We start from the raw sequence: 16,597 nt of genomic DNA, 5'->3' as shown, positions 1-16,597 counted from the left end.
GTCACCTCCTCTGTGACATCACACAGTGTCCTTGCCCCACCTGTCACTTCTTCTGTCCTGGCCATAATGCCTCTCTTCTCCTCCTTCAGGCCTTCACTAGTGTTAACAAGGCAGCAAAGCCTCGCCTCCTAACAGTGTGTCTCCGCCCCCGTCTTCATCTACTCATCTACCACACAACTTCATCAATTTCATTTATATCAATAACTATTCTCCATACCCAATTCGTATCCTCCACGAGTCCAGCGATTTTTTACAAAAATTTTTTAACTTCCATGTACCTAGTGGCTAAAACACTGCATATACCTTTTAGCACACAGTAGGTACTCAGCAAACATGAAGTGAATAAATTATTCAAGGTCAACAGAATGAGGGATACAGAAATATGCAGAAAACCCCTGATAAACTTCAAGGTGATCTTCAAATCTGAATAACGTGAATATCCACAGTGGCTTTCGAAATAAGGCCCTGTGAATCTACCACAGGTGTTCAGTACCTCGTATCCACACTCTCCATGGGGTTTTCTGGAAACACAGAAGAGCAAGAGAATTCTAGGATATTGTGAGGATACAAACAGTGGCACATCCGTGCATTCACGAAGACATGGAACTCTTGTTACCTGGACACTGGATGAAAGACCACTCGTAGTTCTTCTCCTTGGGACAGAGACTGGTGTCAAGAACCACCTCACCGCTGTGTACCCCGGCGTTGTGTACCCCGGCGAGTTTCACTGGGCCTCGTGAAGACCCTTCGATGCAGTAGCCTCTGCCTGTGTTACTAGGATCATTGCACCAGCCACACCCAGGCTGCTCCAAGCACTGCCCACAGGTTCTTAATCCAGAACAATTCTGAGCTGCAGGACAGAGACGTTAAAAACAAAAGTGGACTTTTATAATCAAGCAGAATCGTATGCTTCAGAAAAATGTGATAAGAAAAAAAAAACACTAAAACGTCATCTGTAGCAAATACAAATATTTTTGTGTAAATATCTGAGATATGAAAAACTCATTATGCACGGATACATTCACAAATAAATATGCACACATGTATACATTGTACATATCATGAACAAAGAGAAGATAAATTGGATGTCAAAAGGATAAAACAGAAACATAATATCCATGACGCAGGAAAAGACTAAGGCAGTACTTAAAGATTCCTGAGTATCTTGCCCATAATGAGACATTGAGGAACAGACGCAGAGTCCTAGAAAACATCTAAAACTCAGCGGCAAATGGATCAAGGATTCACAGAGGATTTCATCTCCTGTGAGCTGATTGAGGGCCAAGAACCTTGGACACTGGGCTTGAGGAAGTAGCAAATAAGAACCATCTCAAATTTTAATAAGAAATAAAACATGGTATTCACTTGTCTAACTTTGTAGACGTAATTCATGGACATAAAGTGTTTTCTGAAGGTACATCTTCCTGGGTTCTTGGAACACACAGCTCTAAATGAGATGTCTCCATCAAATCTCTCCCTCAGAGCTCTTCCCCATGGCAGAGGAGGCAGAAAGAGTGTAAGAGCCAGAAGAGATGGAAGACACCAGGAAAACATGGCCCTCTCAAGCAACCTAGCAAGGCTCGCACGCGTCTGAAGCAGCAAGCACAAGGCCTACATGGGTCTGCAACAGGTCCTCCGTGTACGCTTTACAGCTCTCAGCTTAGTTCTTTTATGGGACTCGGAGTGTGTGAATGAGTGGGTGTCTGATTCTTGTGCCTACTCTTGGGGCTCTCTGTCTTCTCTTGGGATGCCTGGTCCAGCCTCCATGTGATGCTTTTTGTTTTGTTTTGTCATGTTTGGTTGTTGCCTATTCTTCTCTAATGAGAGACAGAAAGGGAATGGATCCAGAGCGAAGGGGAGGGGAAGGAAGAGGAGGAGAAACTGTAATCAGGATATACTGTATGAGGAAATAATCTATTTTCAATAAGGGGAGGAAGGACGTTACATGTTCCCAATGCACAGTCGTGTCAATCGCTTTAACAGATACTAAGTGACTGAACACTTCATACATGGCTGTATCCTCCCTTAGTTTCCTTAATTTGGAGCATTTCCCTTATAGCTATGATACCAACATTTGCCATAATTGTTGACAGTTATGTTGATTATCTTCAAAATTATATGGGTTTACTTTGAAGTCAATGAGAAATAATAAAAACTATCAAAGCTCACATAGGTATAGTTACGTTGCTACGATATTCCAGTTACTGGGTGTCAGTGAAGACATAGAAATGAAGGCATCACACCCAAGACAGTTCATGGGCGGATGGACTTCCAGCCTAAAGGTGTTCCCTGGGAAAACAACTGTGCCTTAGAATCATCTTTTTAAGGACATATAAGTAAGACATCCTTGGCATAAATGTTAGATAAATTAAACTGTCCTCAGAACAACATTACTGTTAAGACTTTCAAGACAAGTGGGGGATTCTAGGATTAAAGAATCTTACATTTCTGAACTGACTGAAGAAGAAAATTCGAATCTCCCACCTTTATTTCTGAAGTAGACGTTCAGCTTTAAGAACAGCTGACAAAATGTCGTGTTCAGAGAAATATTCTAATCCTCACATTTCACTTTAGAAAAAAAAACTGTGAAGCAAGGTAGCACTGGCTCTAGTTTTGTTCAAAACTACGAAGCAATATATAGTGTTAAAATTTTTACTGGAAATCCATTCTTTGATAATAATGACTCATGAACTAATGGTCTAAGTTTTCTTTTCACACCAGATAACACTCTTCCATGACAGTTTATATACACTGTGCTACTTTTCCTAAGCTTAAGGACAATATAGAGACTACTGTATAAAATACAGAAACTTGGTGAATTTTTAAAATTTTATTTAGGAGGATTTTTTTAAGTTGTGTTATAAATTACATAATAGGGTTTATCAAATGTGTCAAAATATTTTAATTGGTAAGAAATCCATCAAATTTTAAAAATAACTACCTTCCTCAACTGTCAAGGTTAAAAAAAAAAAACCAAAAACAAAAAACATGGTTTTTAAATTGGGCCTGGAGTATACAAAGCCCTGGTTTGGATTCCTGGACTCAGGACATGGGGAGGGACTTAATAAAACCAGTTGATATAAAATCCTTGTTAAAGATTCCTGCTGGTAACATAGTTCACTGAGAAACTGCCTGTTGAGTTTGCTTAAGAACCTAGATCTTCCCAGTATCACAAAAGAAACAGAATGAGTAACTAATTAATATGCATATTCATGAAATCCACAAAATATTGAAAGGTACAGATTTCTGAGATACATGGAATAAACTCAGACTTCTTAACTCCTTTTACAATATTACTTTAATTTCATTTTTATTGAAATTTCTGTATCAAGAAATAAATCTTCTATTATTCCTTTAAATAATGCCCCCGACAATCATTTTTACAGATAAAATATATAGTTACTTAAAGTATATTATTAATAATTCCAGTTATTAAGATTTCTTAGAAACCATCAGGCAAAATTTGTCATGATACCATCCACTGTGAACACAAGACCCAGGGGAACCAAGCTGGATGGATCTGAGGTGAAAGCCTCCTCCCTGAGGGCTAGATTTCACAGTAGCAGAAGAAGCCATACAGGTTGTCAAGGGAGGGAAGCAAGCAACCATCCTGCCCAGCTGTAATGCCAACCACTACCAGCCACCAAAAAACATCACAATATGATACCCTGAGAGAACATTAGTGACACTCACACAGGTGTAGTAACCAAATGCTCTCCAATTGACACACTAACAGAAGGGACAGTGTGCTTGGCGCTAGAAACCTAGCCAACTACCACAGGCTAGTAAGGTCTTCTGCCAGGTTCAGTGTATCCAGTTTTCTGTTGAGGGCTTTGATGAATCTGGAGCTCAGTCCTCTGCAGAGGGGTACATATGGATCTATTTGCATTCTCTCACACCCACTTTGGCCAGCACCATCTGTTAAAAATGCTGTCTTTTTCACTGTGTGAATTTCATACTTCTTCATCAAAAATCAGGTGTCCACAGATGTGTGGATGCAGGTCTGGGTCTTCAATTTGATTCTGTTGCTTTTGTGCCAGTAACATACCTCTGCAACACATCCTGAAATCAGGGATGGTTGTGCCTGCAGCACTTCTTTTATTATTCAGGACTGTTTTAGACATCTAGGGCTTCTTCTGTTTCCACATGAAGCTGAAAATTATCCTTTCAAGATATGTGAAAATTTGTCATATAACTTTGATGGGGATTGCACTGTATCTGCAGATTGCTATCGGCAGGATGATCATTTTTACTATATAAATCCTACCAACCTTGAGCATGGAACATTTTTTCCATGTTCCAGTATCTTCTTCAACTTCTCTCTTCAGTGTCTTGAAGCTTTTCTTATACAAGTCTTTGGCATGCTTGGTTAGTGACCCCAAGATGTGTTACATTGTTTGAAGCCATTGTGAAGGATGTTGTTTTCCTGATTTCCTTCTCAGGGTTGGTCACTTGTATATATGAGAATAGACTACTGATTTCTGCAAGTCAATCTTTTATCTAAATACTTGGTTAAAAGTGTTATCAGCTGTAGGAGTTTCCCAGTGGAATTTCAGGGTCAGTTATGTACACTGTCAGATCATCTGCAAATAGTGATACGTCAAGACGTTCCTTTTGAAATCATAACCTTATTTTATTGCTCCAGCTAAAACCTCAAGTACTGTATTGAATAGTATGGAGAGTGGACAGCCTTGTCTTGTTCCAAATTTTTGTGGTACTGCTTTGAATTTCTCTCCACTTAGGTTGACATTGGATACGGGCTTACTATAAACTGCCTCCATTGTGTCTGGGTATGTCCCTCATATCTCTAATCTCTCCAGGACTTTCATTATGAAAGGATGCTGGATTTTGTCAAAGGCCTTTCCTGCATCTAATGAGATGATCACGTGGTTTTTGTCTTTCAGTTTGTCCACGTGGTGGATTATACTCATCCGTCACACACACACATGCAGAGTTTGCACAGGTTTGTACCAGGTCCTCTGTGTATATACTATGACTTCCAGTTTAGTGTTTTTATGGGATTCCTGTGTGTGTGAACAAGCGGGTCTCTGGTTCCTGTACCTTCTCTTACACTTTTTTCCTTCTGTCTGTTTGGCCAATTCTGAGACGTCAGTTATTATATCATATCATCATACCATATCAATCATACTTTTGTTATCCCTTAGATGCCTGATTGTTTTCTAATACACAGAAAGAAGGTAGATCAAGATCAAGGGCGGGGGGGGGAAGACCTGGGAGAAGCAGAGCAGAAACTAATCAGGATGCGTCATATAAGAAAAAATCCATTTTCAATAAAAGAAGAAAAACAGAAGAGCCCCCATGGGTTCATGTATTTGAATGCTTGGCCCCCAGTTAGAATATCTTAATGCCTCATTCCCAGTATCTGGGAAGGGTTAGGAGGGGGTGTCACCTTTGAGTTTTCTGAAGGCCAAACCAGGCCCAGCATTTCTTTCTCTCCTGCCCCCACCCTTCAGCTCCTGTCACCAAGTGCCTGTCAATCAGAGCTAAGCTCTCAGTGCTCGGCCTGCCTACCTGCCACCGAGCTCCCAGACGTGACGACTATGGACCAACCCTCTGAAACTATAAGCAGGCCCCCAATTAGATGTTTTCCTTAACAACTTTTTAAGGAGGTTAGGGAAAATATAGCTGAGACCGAGGCCTCTCTACAACAGCACTTTTTTCCCCACTGTTTTAAACACCCTAGAGTGTTAAGTGTCTGTCCGTCCATCTGTACTTACGCGAGCAGGTGGCTGTCTGCCACTCCAGGCACTGTCCGTAGGGAAAGGAGATGATGTAGGCGTTGGAGTCCACGCACCGCTTCGTGCTGCTGCACCACATACACTCCATTCCGTTGCTCGTGCAGTTGGAACAGGAAGTCCTCAGGGAGCACGGCTTCTTGCACGGCCTTGCGTTCTGATTTGGACTTACTGGAACGGATCAAGAACGGCAATCCTATCATGTGGTAACTCTGTCTTCTTAATTAATTAATCTCTATTTCTTAACTACGTGTGTGGATGTTTTGCACCACGTATGTATGCCACCATGGGCACACCTGGTGCCTGCAGGGGCAGGAAGGAGAGAGAGGAGGGCATCAGATGGAAAACTAATGCAGAAGACAGTTATGTGCTGCTGTGTGGGTTCCGAGAATCAAATCCAAGTGCCCTGGAAGGGCAGACAGCGCTCTTATCTACTCAAATGTCTCTATGGGTCCCTGGTAATTTCACTTCAACACAAATGATTGGCTTTTGTCTGTATTACTTGCTACAAAAAAAAAGTTTCCATTGAGCAGACGGAAGCATTATTACATGAGGTAAAGTATTTAAAAAGCTGATATGTGCACTAATTTGGCACCGATTTTGAAAACATATAATTCAATTTTTTTAATTCTTTCTGAAGTATAAGATTATGGTTTTTAAGACTGCAAACAGTCCTGCAATCTGAGCCTTCCTCTCTCTGTCTCCTCACAGTGTGTAACCAGCACCACAAACTCTCCCAGTCGCAGGTTTCTCCATAAATGTTCCACATCTTTCTTAAGTAAATGTCCTGTGACTGTGTCTTTGGTGTGTGTGTTTGGCATGAACAAGTGGAAAAATATAACTTACTATAAAATCTTAATACAAAAAATACAGCATTTATCAACATTTGTCATATAGATCAAGGTGAGCATCATTTTCAACAACAAAACAACAGAGAGAAAGAAACAGCTGTGGGTAAGGAAGCTGAAAATCTGGAGCCGGCACTGCCTGCGGGGGCGGGAAATGGCGCGGGCCGTGAAAGTGAGCCAAATCTTCAAACTATTAAACCTAGAGTCGTTCGATGCTAATCAACTGCACTCAGACTGTGCACACAAAGGCGTGACGTCACCGGCATGCCATGGCACCACCGTTCTCAAGAGCCAAATGTGACGACAACTGTGTGCTCCCAATCACAGCAACCTCTAGCTAACCGGCTAAAGCTGAGGAGCCCAAGTGCCCACCAGAGGATGAACGGACACAAAACGTCAGCGAGCTTTCGCTCGCCTGGAGCAAGACACGTGATCGTGCGTGGAGGAAGCCTGAAGGTTTAGGTTAAGGGAGCAAGGGAAGCGCACAGGTATAAACGCTGTGTGACTGCACAGCATGAGGTACAACGTCTCCCAAGTCAGAGCAATACCGCTATGGTGCTTTCCGGGGCTGAGGGGATAAAGAATGAGAAATGTTTTGTTTAAAAACTACACCGTCTTAGTTTTGCCAAAGAACCCTAAGTTTTACAGAAAGAGTAATGACAGCTGCAAGACAGGAGGACACACTTCAGACGACAGAACTGTGCATTCACGAGGTTAAAACAGTAAATTCTCATAAAATGTACATAACCACAATAAAAGTACAATCTTAAAGATTCCTTTCCCATTTAATAAAGTCCATTCCAAAAGAAATAAGAAAAGTATTCATTTTCAGATAACTGAAACAATACAGCCATGAGATTGAAAATTATTCAGCCTTTAAACTTAAAGATAAATCTTTTCTTCAAAGGATACTTGATAAAAGCAAAAGACTAATGAATTAAAAGGGTATTGCTACACTGTAACCATAGCTATATGTTCATAATAACATCATAACAATCAATAAAAAAGATTATACAAATGATACAATGTCCTGGAGAAATGGTTCAGCAGTTAAGGGCACTTTTTCCTGCTGAACACCAGGGTTTGGGTCCTGCAATGTACATGGTGGTTCATAACCATCTGTAAGTCCAGAAGAAGGGATGGGACTCACTCTTCTGATCTTTACAGGTATCCGGTATGCATGGCACACATTCATATACGTGCAATCAAAACACTTATGCACACAGAATAAAATAAATCCTTAAAATTTTTGTAAAAAAAAAATTAGTAAAATTTAAGAAATTACATAAAAATAAGCTTTTACCATTATAAGTTAATGCTAAGATCAGTGAAAAAAAACAGCTGAGGGTGTATAAATAAAAACTAGTATCAAGAGATCAATATTATGAACGTATAGTACAAGTTACCACAGTTTACAAAGCAGGGCTGGGCAACAGGCTAAAACATACATGTAAAGAAAGGCTGCTGGCTTGACTACTTACCGACAGGCTTTTCACAAACGAGTCCATCTGCCATAGACGTGCAGGGGTTAGCTTTTAACCCTGCCACTGCAGCCCTTTCTAAGTAGGCACAGAATCCAGAGTCATTTGGCTCACCAGGAAGCCACTGCAGGCTCGTGTTTGTAAAAGGAGACATGTCCTCCCATCCCCAGTAGGATATGTTGATCTTGCGCAGGCCTACCCACGGTGACACTTTCTGAAACAGGAGGACACAGGGCATTTACAGGGATTAAAAGCAAAGCTACTGCGTGATAGTAGCTAACCAGTACTTTATTGTCATTAAATATTATATTTGAAAAGACATAAAACTACCTTTCTGGTCACTTTTACTTCCAATAATAATTTCTGCGTCATCTGGAAGATGACAGAGATGGCAATACTGTTCTGAAAGCACTGAGTGATTTTGAGCTTAGCTACAAAGTTGGATTACATTTTAGCCCTTCCACATTTTAGGTTTTGTTTTTGGTATTGGTTTTCCCTCCTATAAAATGAGTTTACAGAATGCCTTTATCTCCAGCATTCAGCAGGCAGGGGCAGGCTGGTTTCCACAGAGTTCCAGGGCAGGCAGGGCTACACAGTAAAATCCCATCTCACATACATACATACATACATACATACATACATACATACATATGAACACAAAGAAACCACCAAACTAAAGGGGAATAAAAGGTAAACCTTTCACATACAGCCGCTGCTACCGCTAATATTATCAGGTATATGGTTTAATCAGTTATGGATTTCAGAACCTACAGGTAAATCTCGTATTGGTACTGTGCAAAAACAGAAACCAACATTAACAAATCCATATGGGTTCTGAATGAAGCTGTGATAACAAAGACATGCTATGCATAAACTTTTATATAATTTTAGGAAAACCAATGTCTTATGTTCCGTTAGCAAGAAGAATAAGAAGTGGACAAGGTCTGGCTGCCATGTTAAAAATCTGATAAATACAAGTAAACAAAAGCCATATAACTATTCTGAATAATCTCACTAACCCAGCAAAAGATCAAAATCAGTTCTCTATATATACAATTTATCATAATTATTATTTAAAGGCAAAAATATACTCTAATTCCAAGTCCCCATGTTCTCTTAGGTTATGAACATCTCCTTTTTAACACATGATAATATATCTTCTAAATCACTAAGCTACTTAATAGTCAGTATGATGGAAAACTGTTTCAAAGCATCATTCTTTTAAATTCTTTTACATATAATATCAGAATAGAGAAAAATGGCATTACATCTCAGGCTATAACAACATAAATAAAGTATCATGGTATTCGTGTTGTTCAATGGTCCTAGGGAGGTTAAATTAACCACAGACCTTTAAATTTGTAAGTGTGTAAATGTAGTAAAAATACTCAACAGATGTTTCTTAGATAATATTAAAATATCTTATGACTTTTCACATTGACAATAAATACTATATTGCCAAAAGAATATAGTACAGAGGACAATTAATCAATAAAATTTAATAAACAAAAGTCTTAGAGTAGATGGTTATTTTATACTTTCTAGTGTAATGCTGAAACAGAGGTGGGAGTTTTAACAGTTCTTCCGGTCACAGACTCGCACATGTCGCTTCACATTATAAGTATGTATTTTACACATTTATTCTGAGATATTAAAAAGCTTCCTTTTTAAAAATCACACTTCATAATAGCATTAGTCATAGAATCAATCCATCCCAGAAATCTCAGACTAACGATGTGCCTAAGTCGCAGCCCCTCTCCCTGTGCTCCCGCGCCATCTATGGCAATGAAATCCATTTAAAAATGAAATATTACTCCCTAACTCATCGTGATAAGAATCTGAAAGAAAAGGAAGAGAAACAAAAATGAAGCCTGTGATAAAACATTTAAAGTAACTATTACTCAGTAAATGAGCCAGACAGGCCGTTGAAACGAAAGATAAATTACTATATTATGAAAATTTTCTGCAGCACACCATAAATCATTGTAACATTTCATTAGCCATTTCCGATAAGTAAATGATCATTTGACCCAAGATATCTCTTTAAAGTGCATGAGTTTTTCGATCCTCATTGGCCACAGAAGGGTTATCTTAAGCCTGCGGGACGGCAATGACTCAGGATATAATTCACTTTATATAGAGATATGCACTATGAAATGTCACCTTCAACAAGTTCCCAGTGTGGACTCCTGCAAGAAGTTGTTTCTCGTGAAACAGAACATAGTTTACACAGTGTGACTGAGCCAATCAGTGTCTGCCACCTGCTCCTTATGGGCAACAATAGCAGGCCACAGAAATTAGCAGCTACAAGAATTCTTAGAATACAAAACTCAAGGGACAAGATTTGTGGTTATTTTGTAACAGCCATAAATAACTCATGCTAAACACAGAACAGCTAACAGAGCTTTAAATGACAAATTGTAGTGTCTTCAAAACAGGAAGACTTGAGTTTGCAGATCAAGAGCTTTGTGACAGAGTATCAATAGCACTGATTTTTCTCGAGCTGAGTGATAACTGTCAAGGACACACATGCAAACAAGAAGCCCTTAGCATCACAAAAAGTAACATCTCATCTGTATGCTCCATATGTTTACAATAAATGTTTAGTTTTTTAAAAAAAAAAACTGTTACATAGTGCTAAAGTATAAAAACCAAAGGTCTCCCCAGTACCTACCACATAGCCCTTACCCTGGAAACTCTTAAATAAGACAAACACTGTCTGAGAGCAGCGCCTCTTGCATCTCTGAATCCTCATACACAGTAGGCTACCAAGTACACTAAAGGTTTTGCATATGTGTATAATAAGTAAATATTTTTCCATCCTTCAGAGAAACATTTACTTTAAAAGACTAAAAGAATAAAGCATTTCTGCAGATGACGGAGGATCACCACGTCCGTCCATTGCTTAGAGAGCCCCGGGGCTTACCTGCTGTGTGAACTTCTGTATTTCATCCAACACAAACTCCACCTCCTTGGATGTGGTCAGGGAGGCGAGATTCCCACTGAGATTGTAGCAATAAAGCTTGGCGTTGTCATAACTTTCTCGACTGGAATTGATTCGAAGACAAGCATCCCCAACATGATTCCAGCCTTCTCCACAAAGGTGAGCTAGGAAAAGAGAAAAGAATTGCATCTTACTTTTACAATACAAAAAAGTATATTTCTCTTTCAACTACTTCAAAATTATACATATGACCACTGTGTTCATTTAAATTTATTAAACAGAGCTTTTCAAATTTTCTCAACATGCCAAACAAGGGTCAAGACACAGTTTGGTGATGAATAGAAACAAGATCCCAATTCTTTGCTAAAATGATTTTTTGTTTGTTTGTTTCATTGATCTTCTAATCGTCCTTGCTGAGAACACCACTTCGCCTAACTGTGTAGTATAAAATGGCAGAAGTATAGTTAAGGACAGCTCAGAAATTGTTATAAACTCTGCTCCAATATCAAAGTTCAGCTAACGTGTTCTATGAAGTCAGCAACTCAAGTAGTAACTTCCGAGTGAGGCATTCAAACACAGTTTAATACAAAGAAATGCCAATTCAAAATTCGTGTGCTGAGAAATTACAACAGCTAAATATTAAAAACACGGTAATGAAATCTTTGTTTCTGTAAGAACCGAAAACTTTGTACAAGATAATCAGAACAAAGTAAACTTAAAAAGTTAAACAAGATTGGACGGGCCAGAGCAGTCGGCAGCAGATCAGGTTAAAAAGCTCTTCCTGTTATAGACTGGACAAATTTTGGGTGGAAAGTTTTGTGGGTGGGTTGGTGACCTTATCTCTTTATCGAGGGTCCTGCCTGGGTACAGGAAGTGGCCACTTCAGGTTCCATATCCCCACTGCTAGGAGTCTCAGCTAAAGTCACCCCCACAGACTCCTGGGAGCCTCCCCCATCCCAGGTCAAGAAATACAGGGAAGATGGGGGAATGGGTAACTGATAACTGGCCCAACTTGAGACCCAAGCACCAATCCCTGATACTATTAATGACACTCTGTTACGCTTGCAGACCGGAGCCTAGCATAACTGTCCCCTGCGAGGCTCCACCCAGCAGCTGACTGAAACAGATGCAGAGACTCAGAGCCAAACACTGGATGTCTTCTGGAAGAGTTGGGGGAAGGAATGAGGGACTCCACTGGAAGAGCAAGAGTCAACTAACCTGGACCCCTGGGGGCTCCCAGAGACTGACCCACCAATCAAAAACCATGCACAAGCTGGCTGGTCTTAGACCCCACACACATATGTAGCGGATGTACAGCTCAGTCTTCATGTGTGTCCCCCAACAACTGAAGCGGTGCTGTCCCTAATCTGTTGCCTATCTGTGGATCCCATTCCCCTACCTGGACTGCCTCCTCTGGCCTCAGTGGAAGAGAATGCACCTAGCCCTGCAGAGGCTAGATGGGGGTTGGGGGTGGAGGGGAGAGGAACCCAGGGGAGCCTCCACTCTCTCCGAAGAGAAGGGGGGAGATGGGGAGGACTGTGTGAAGGTGTGATGGGGGGCAGCGATTAGGATGTAAAGTGAATAAATAAAGAAATTAGTGGGTATGAAAACCTCATCTCACTATACATTCAGGCAATTATATGGCAGATAAGATTGGGGTCCGCATATAGTATGCCCCTCACGGGACAGATACAGCAACAAAGTTAGATTGGCTGGAGTTATCTCTGCCCTACACAAGGGCTTACTTTGATAAACAAAGAACAGTGTGGATAAACGACAATGATGATGATGACAATGATGATGAAGAGGAAGATGATGATGATAAAGTATTAGGACCTGCCTTTCTTTGAAAAGTTAGTTCTACAGGGCCACTGTGGTATTGTATAACCAAGGAACAAAAGAATACCAATTGAACAGATAAGTAAATTCTACAAATGTATAAACACCGCATTGTGGCAGGAATTGAATAATAACCGCAGCAGCTTTGGCCTGAACAATTTTTCTTGGACCTAATGACAATTAGCACTCTGGCCATAAAAAGCTGATAATGCACTGTTTGGGACATGACAGTCTGCCCAGGCTGGCTGGGCGATTTCCTTCTGTCTAGTGGCCTTGAAAACGTAAGAGCTACCAGCCTGGGAATGGGCTGTCATGCTTTGGAAAAATATGCCTCTTGAGTCTTAAAAGTTAAATATGGCGTTGATGAGGGAAAATGACTGTAAAAGATAACTCTTGTCTGTCACTTTATCAACAATGACTAAACTTATGACCGAGAGGAAGTTAAAACACATGTCCGAGGACAAAAATGATATGATCTCTGTTGTGGAACATGAATCTATCCCTGCCGACTGAATTCTGTATAAAGAAGCACTCTGACAGACAGTCAGCCAAGGCTGTGAGACCCCCACCATACCTGACTCTCTCCTCCCTCTACGACTCCTTAAGTCCTCTGCAGGACCTGGCTATAACCGGGGCTGGCCCCTGGCATAGCCACTTCCTCCACCTGTTTAAAACAACACTGAAGTCTTAGCTAGAGAAACACAGCAAGCAAAGGCCACAGAGTGCAGACTGGGAAAAGTATCCCTTTCCGCAGATGATGTAATCTTATACGTAAGACCCTAAAGACACCCATCCAAAACCTCTTAAGAGCTGAGAAACAGGTTCAGCAAAGTAGATATAAAAATTACTGTACAGTTATCAGTAGTCTTCCTATATGCCAATGACAAGACTGAAAAATCAGGGAAACACAATAGTGCCGACATTAAAATCAACAATTAAGTGGAACACATGAAACTGAAAACTTTCTGTACAGCAAAGGCAAAGGACATTGTTACTCAAATGGCGAGACAGAATACAGAGAGGAAATCATCTTTCTAGCTATATGGCTGTCAGAGGATCAGTACCTAGAATACAAAAACAACTCAAAATAAACAGCAAGAAAACAAACAGTTACAAACCACGACCTCGAACTAACAAAGTTCTGAAAAGATGAAAAGATGAAATGCAAACCACTGAGAAGATAATTTCTTCTCAGCCCAGTCAGAACAATTGCTGGTGTGTGTGTGTGTGTGTGTGTGTGTGTGTATCTGTATGTCTGTGTCTGTGTGTGTGAGCACTGATGATGGAGTCACCATGGAAATCAGTGTATCGGCACCACGTAAAAAGCTGAGTGTCAGAAATGTTTTTTTTTTTTTTTGGAGTTGTTGGCCAGTGAGGTTCCACAGACCCCAGACAGCATAGGTATTGTCCCTGCCTATCCTTATGCCACAGAACTTGATGGCAAGGCCCTACCGCTAAAGATACCACATTCTCCAGTCAGCGAATCCTGAGGAACTCATCCCTACAGTCTGCTTTCTTCACTCACAGGTCTAGTATGGTGTGCACACAGGAGGAAAGTCATCATCGATCATACAGCTGTGAACCTGAGTTACAACGAGGACCGGCCACCAGAGACCCACCAGTAGGTGTCACAAACGTAACAGGGAAAACCAATCACTTCCTCACTGGACCTGTGTCCTGGCCCCGTAAGATGAAACCCACACATGGCACCATTACTGGCCCAAGAACAAGTCATGGACCCTAGACAAGTCTTCTAGAGAACCTACCACTGCTATTTTACTAAATGGACACTTATTAAATCCAACTCAGAATGTCTTTTGTAATGTCTTTTGTTACACCCATAGACGGTGATACAATAACATCAGTCTGTAGAGTAAACTCCCCATGTATCAAATCTCGAAACAGTTACCTGGCAAAGCCTGACATTCTTGCTGCCGTTGATCCCACTGGCAATTCAAGTTTAGTGAGCAGCTTTTACAGCTTGTAAGTTTGTTACAGATCTGCTCATTCCTTATATGACATTTAGTGTAGTTTCTGACAGACTAAAAAAATCGAAAGACAAAACACGTTATTTTTCAACCATTGAACAAACAAGGATTCTTAGACATCACGAACATTTAAAACCCCTGCGGAACTTTAAAATGTACCTTTATCTCCAAACCCAATTCTATCAAATCATAATCTCTCTTACTTATTCCATCATTTGTCGAATTAAATTTAGCTTGAATTTACTGTCCTGCATAGCAAATTGCAGTGCAGCTTAGTGGGTAAGCAATAGAAAATGATGATAGCATGCGGTAGCAGATACTGTCCGAGGCAACCAGAGGAATCAAGTTTATTATTCAGAGCATGCTAATGATAAGGCCACGTTTGTGGAAGGCAAATGCCACTGTGACCAACTAAGCTGTTTCTGATCCTGTCATCAGGATTCACGTCACTATTCTTACGGGCTGGTTGTCTGGCTTTTGCCCGACTCAGGGTAGTAAGGGAGGAGCTCTCAGTCTCTAATGGTTCAGGGTGCTGCCCAACACATGAGTTGTTTTGGTTGGTTGGTTGGTTGTTGTTGCTGTTTGGTTTGAGTTTTTTGTTGTTGTTGTTTAAATAAACTCTACTGAGATTTGTTCCTCTACATTTTTTTCCATTTAAGAAGGTAAACTATTGTTCCTGAACAAAATTGGAGAATACTGAGAAAATTAATTTGAAATTTGAAACTAATGAAAACTTTTTAGTGAACCTGAAAACAAATCTCTAATTAAGTGAAGGCATGGATTCACTCTTACTAACAACTCTAGTCCCAATAAAGCTATCATGAAGATGAAGTTGAAATAAGTAATAAAACAGTTTCAATTCTATTACAATATAAAAAAAATATTTTCAGACTACTTCAAACTAATACTTGATATCTCTGTGACAGTCTTTCTTTATGGAGGCTACAAAGAAAACTGCAATGTTATTTTTTTTCAATCTTAATACATCATAAAACCATATTTCAATTAATTCTGGCAATGAAAAGTTACCGGCTGAGGGTCAATAAAGAAAAGGCTGTATAGTTACCCTTGTATCATATCTTACATACACCTAGGTTCAGCTACTTCACAGAAAATTACCACTATCTATGATTAAAAACTACATCATAAATACAGACCTTAAAACTAGGGCTTGAGGCATTCAGAGACTAAATGCCTATATCAGAAAAATCCTGAAAGGAACTTAATTATATATTTTGAGCAACACGCCAAACCTGTTAGTGTCTATAACGAGAATTGCTTAGATCTGACTTTCTTCTACAGGTCAGGTCAATACTAATTTTCAGGCACTAAGGCTAAAATTTAAAATTAATACATAACTATCTCATATTATCTATTATAAAAACGTATTTTAGGCACTTTAACAACCATCCATCAATATTTACTGATAAAATATTATGCTTCCTTTATAACAAGCACTAATAGCAGGTGAGACGGTTCAGAAAGCCGAATGGCCTGTGTTCAGTCCCCAGAACACATAGAAAGGAAGGAACAGATTCTGCACACTGTCCCCTGGCCTGCATGCATGAGTGTGTACACACGCACACATCCCAGTTAAGGTGTCTACTCCTGTGATAAAGCACCATGACCAAGAGCAACTTGCAGAAGAAGGGGTTTATTTAAGCCTATACATCCCCATCAAAGCCAACATGGAAGGATGGCAGGGCAGGAACCTGGAGGCTTACCTGCTTGTTCCTCATAG

The 16,597-nt window shown here is 40.2% G+C and overlaps 1 protein-coding gene across 1 annotated transcript in view; it reads right to left on the bottom strand.

Moving 5' to 3' along the window:
- The window catches only part of Atrnl1 (attractin like 1), a 521,748-nt gene that overhangs the window by 426,908 nt on the left and 78,243 nt on the right, over positions 1–16,597 (bottom strand). Inside the window, exons 14-18 of the mRNA XM_028775552.1 lie at positions 14,778–14,910; positions 11,012–11,193; positions 8,086–8,299; positions 5,739–5,927; positions 617–850 (exon numbers count right to left, since the gene is read on the bottom strand). Of these exons, the coding sequence (XP_028631385.1) occupies positions 617–850; positions 5,739–5,927; positions 8,086–8,299; positions 11,012–11,193; positions 14,778–14,910 (952 nt within the window). The remainder of the gene's footprint in view (positions 1–616; positions 851–5,738; positions 5,928–8,085; positions 8,300–11,011; positions 11,194–14,777; positions 14,911–16,597) is intronic.

Source organism: Grammomys surdaster, unplaced genomic scaffold, assembly GCF_004785775.1.
Source record: "Grammomys surdaster isolate TR1022 unplaced genomic scaffold, NIH_TR_1.0 66, whole genome shotgun sequence".
In the NCBI taxonomy this organism is placed as follows: domain Eukaryota; kingdom Metazoa; phylum Chordata; class Mammalia; order Rodentia; family Muridae; genus Grammomys; species Grammomys surdaster.
This window is presented reverse-complemented; position numbering and strand designations above follow the sequence as displayed.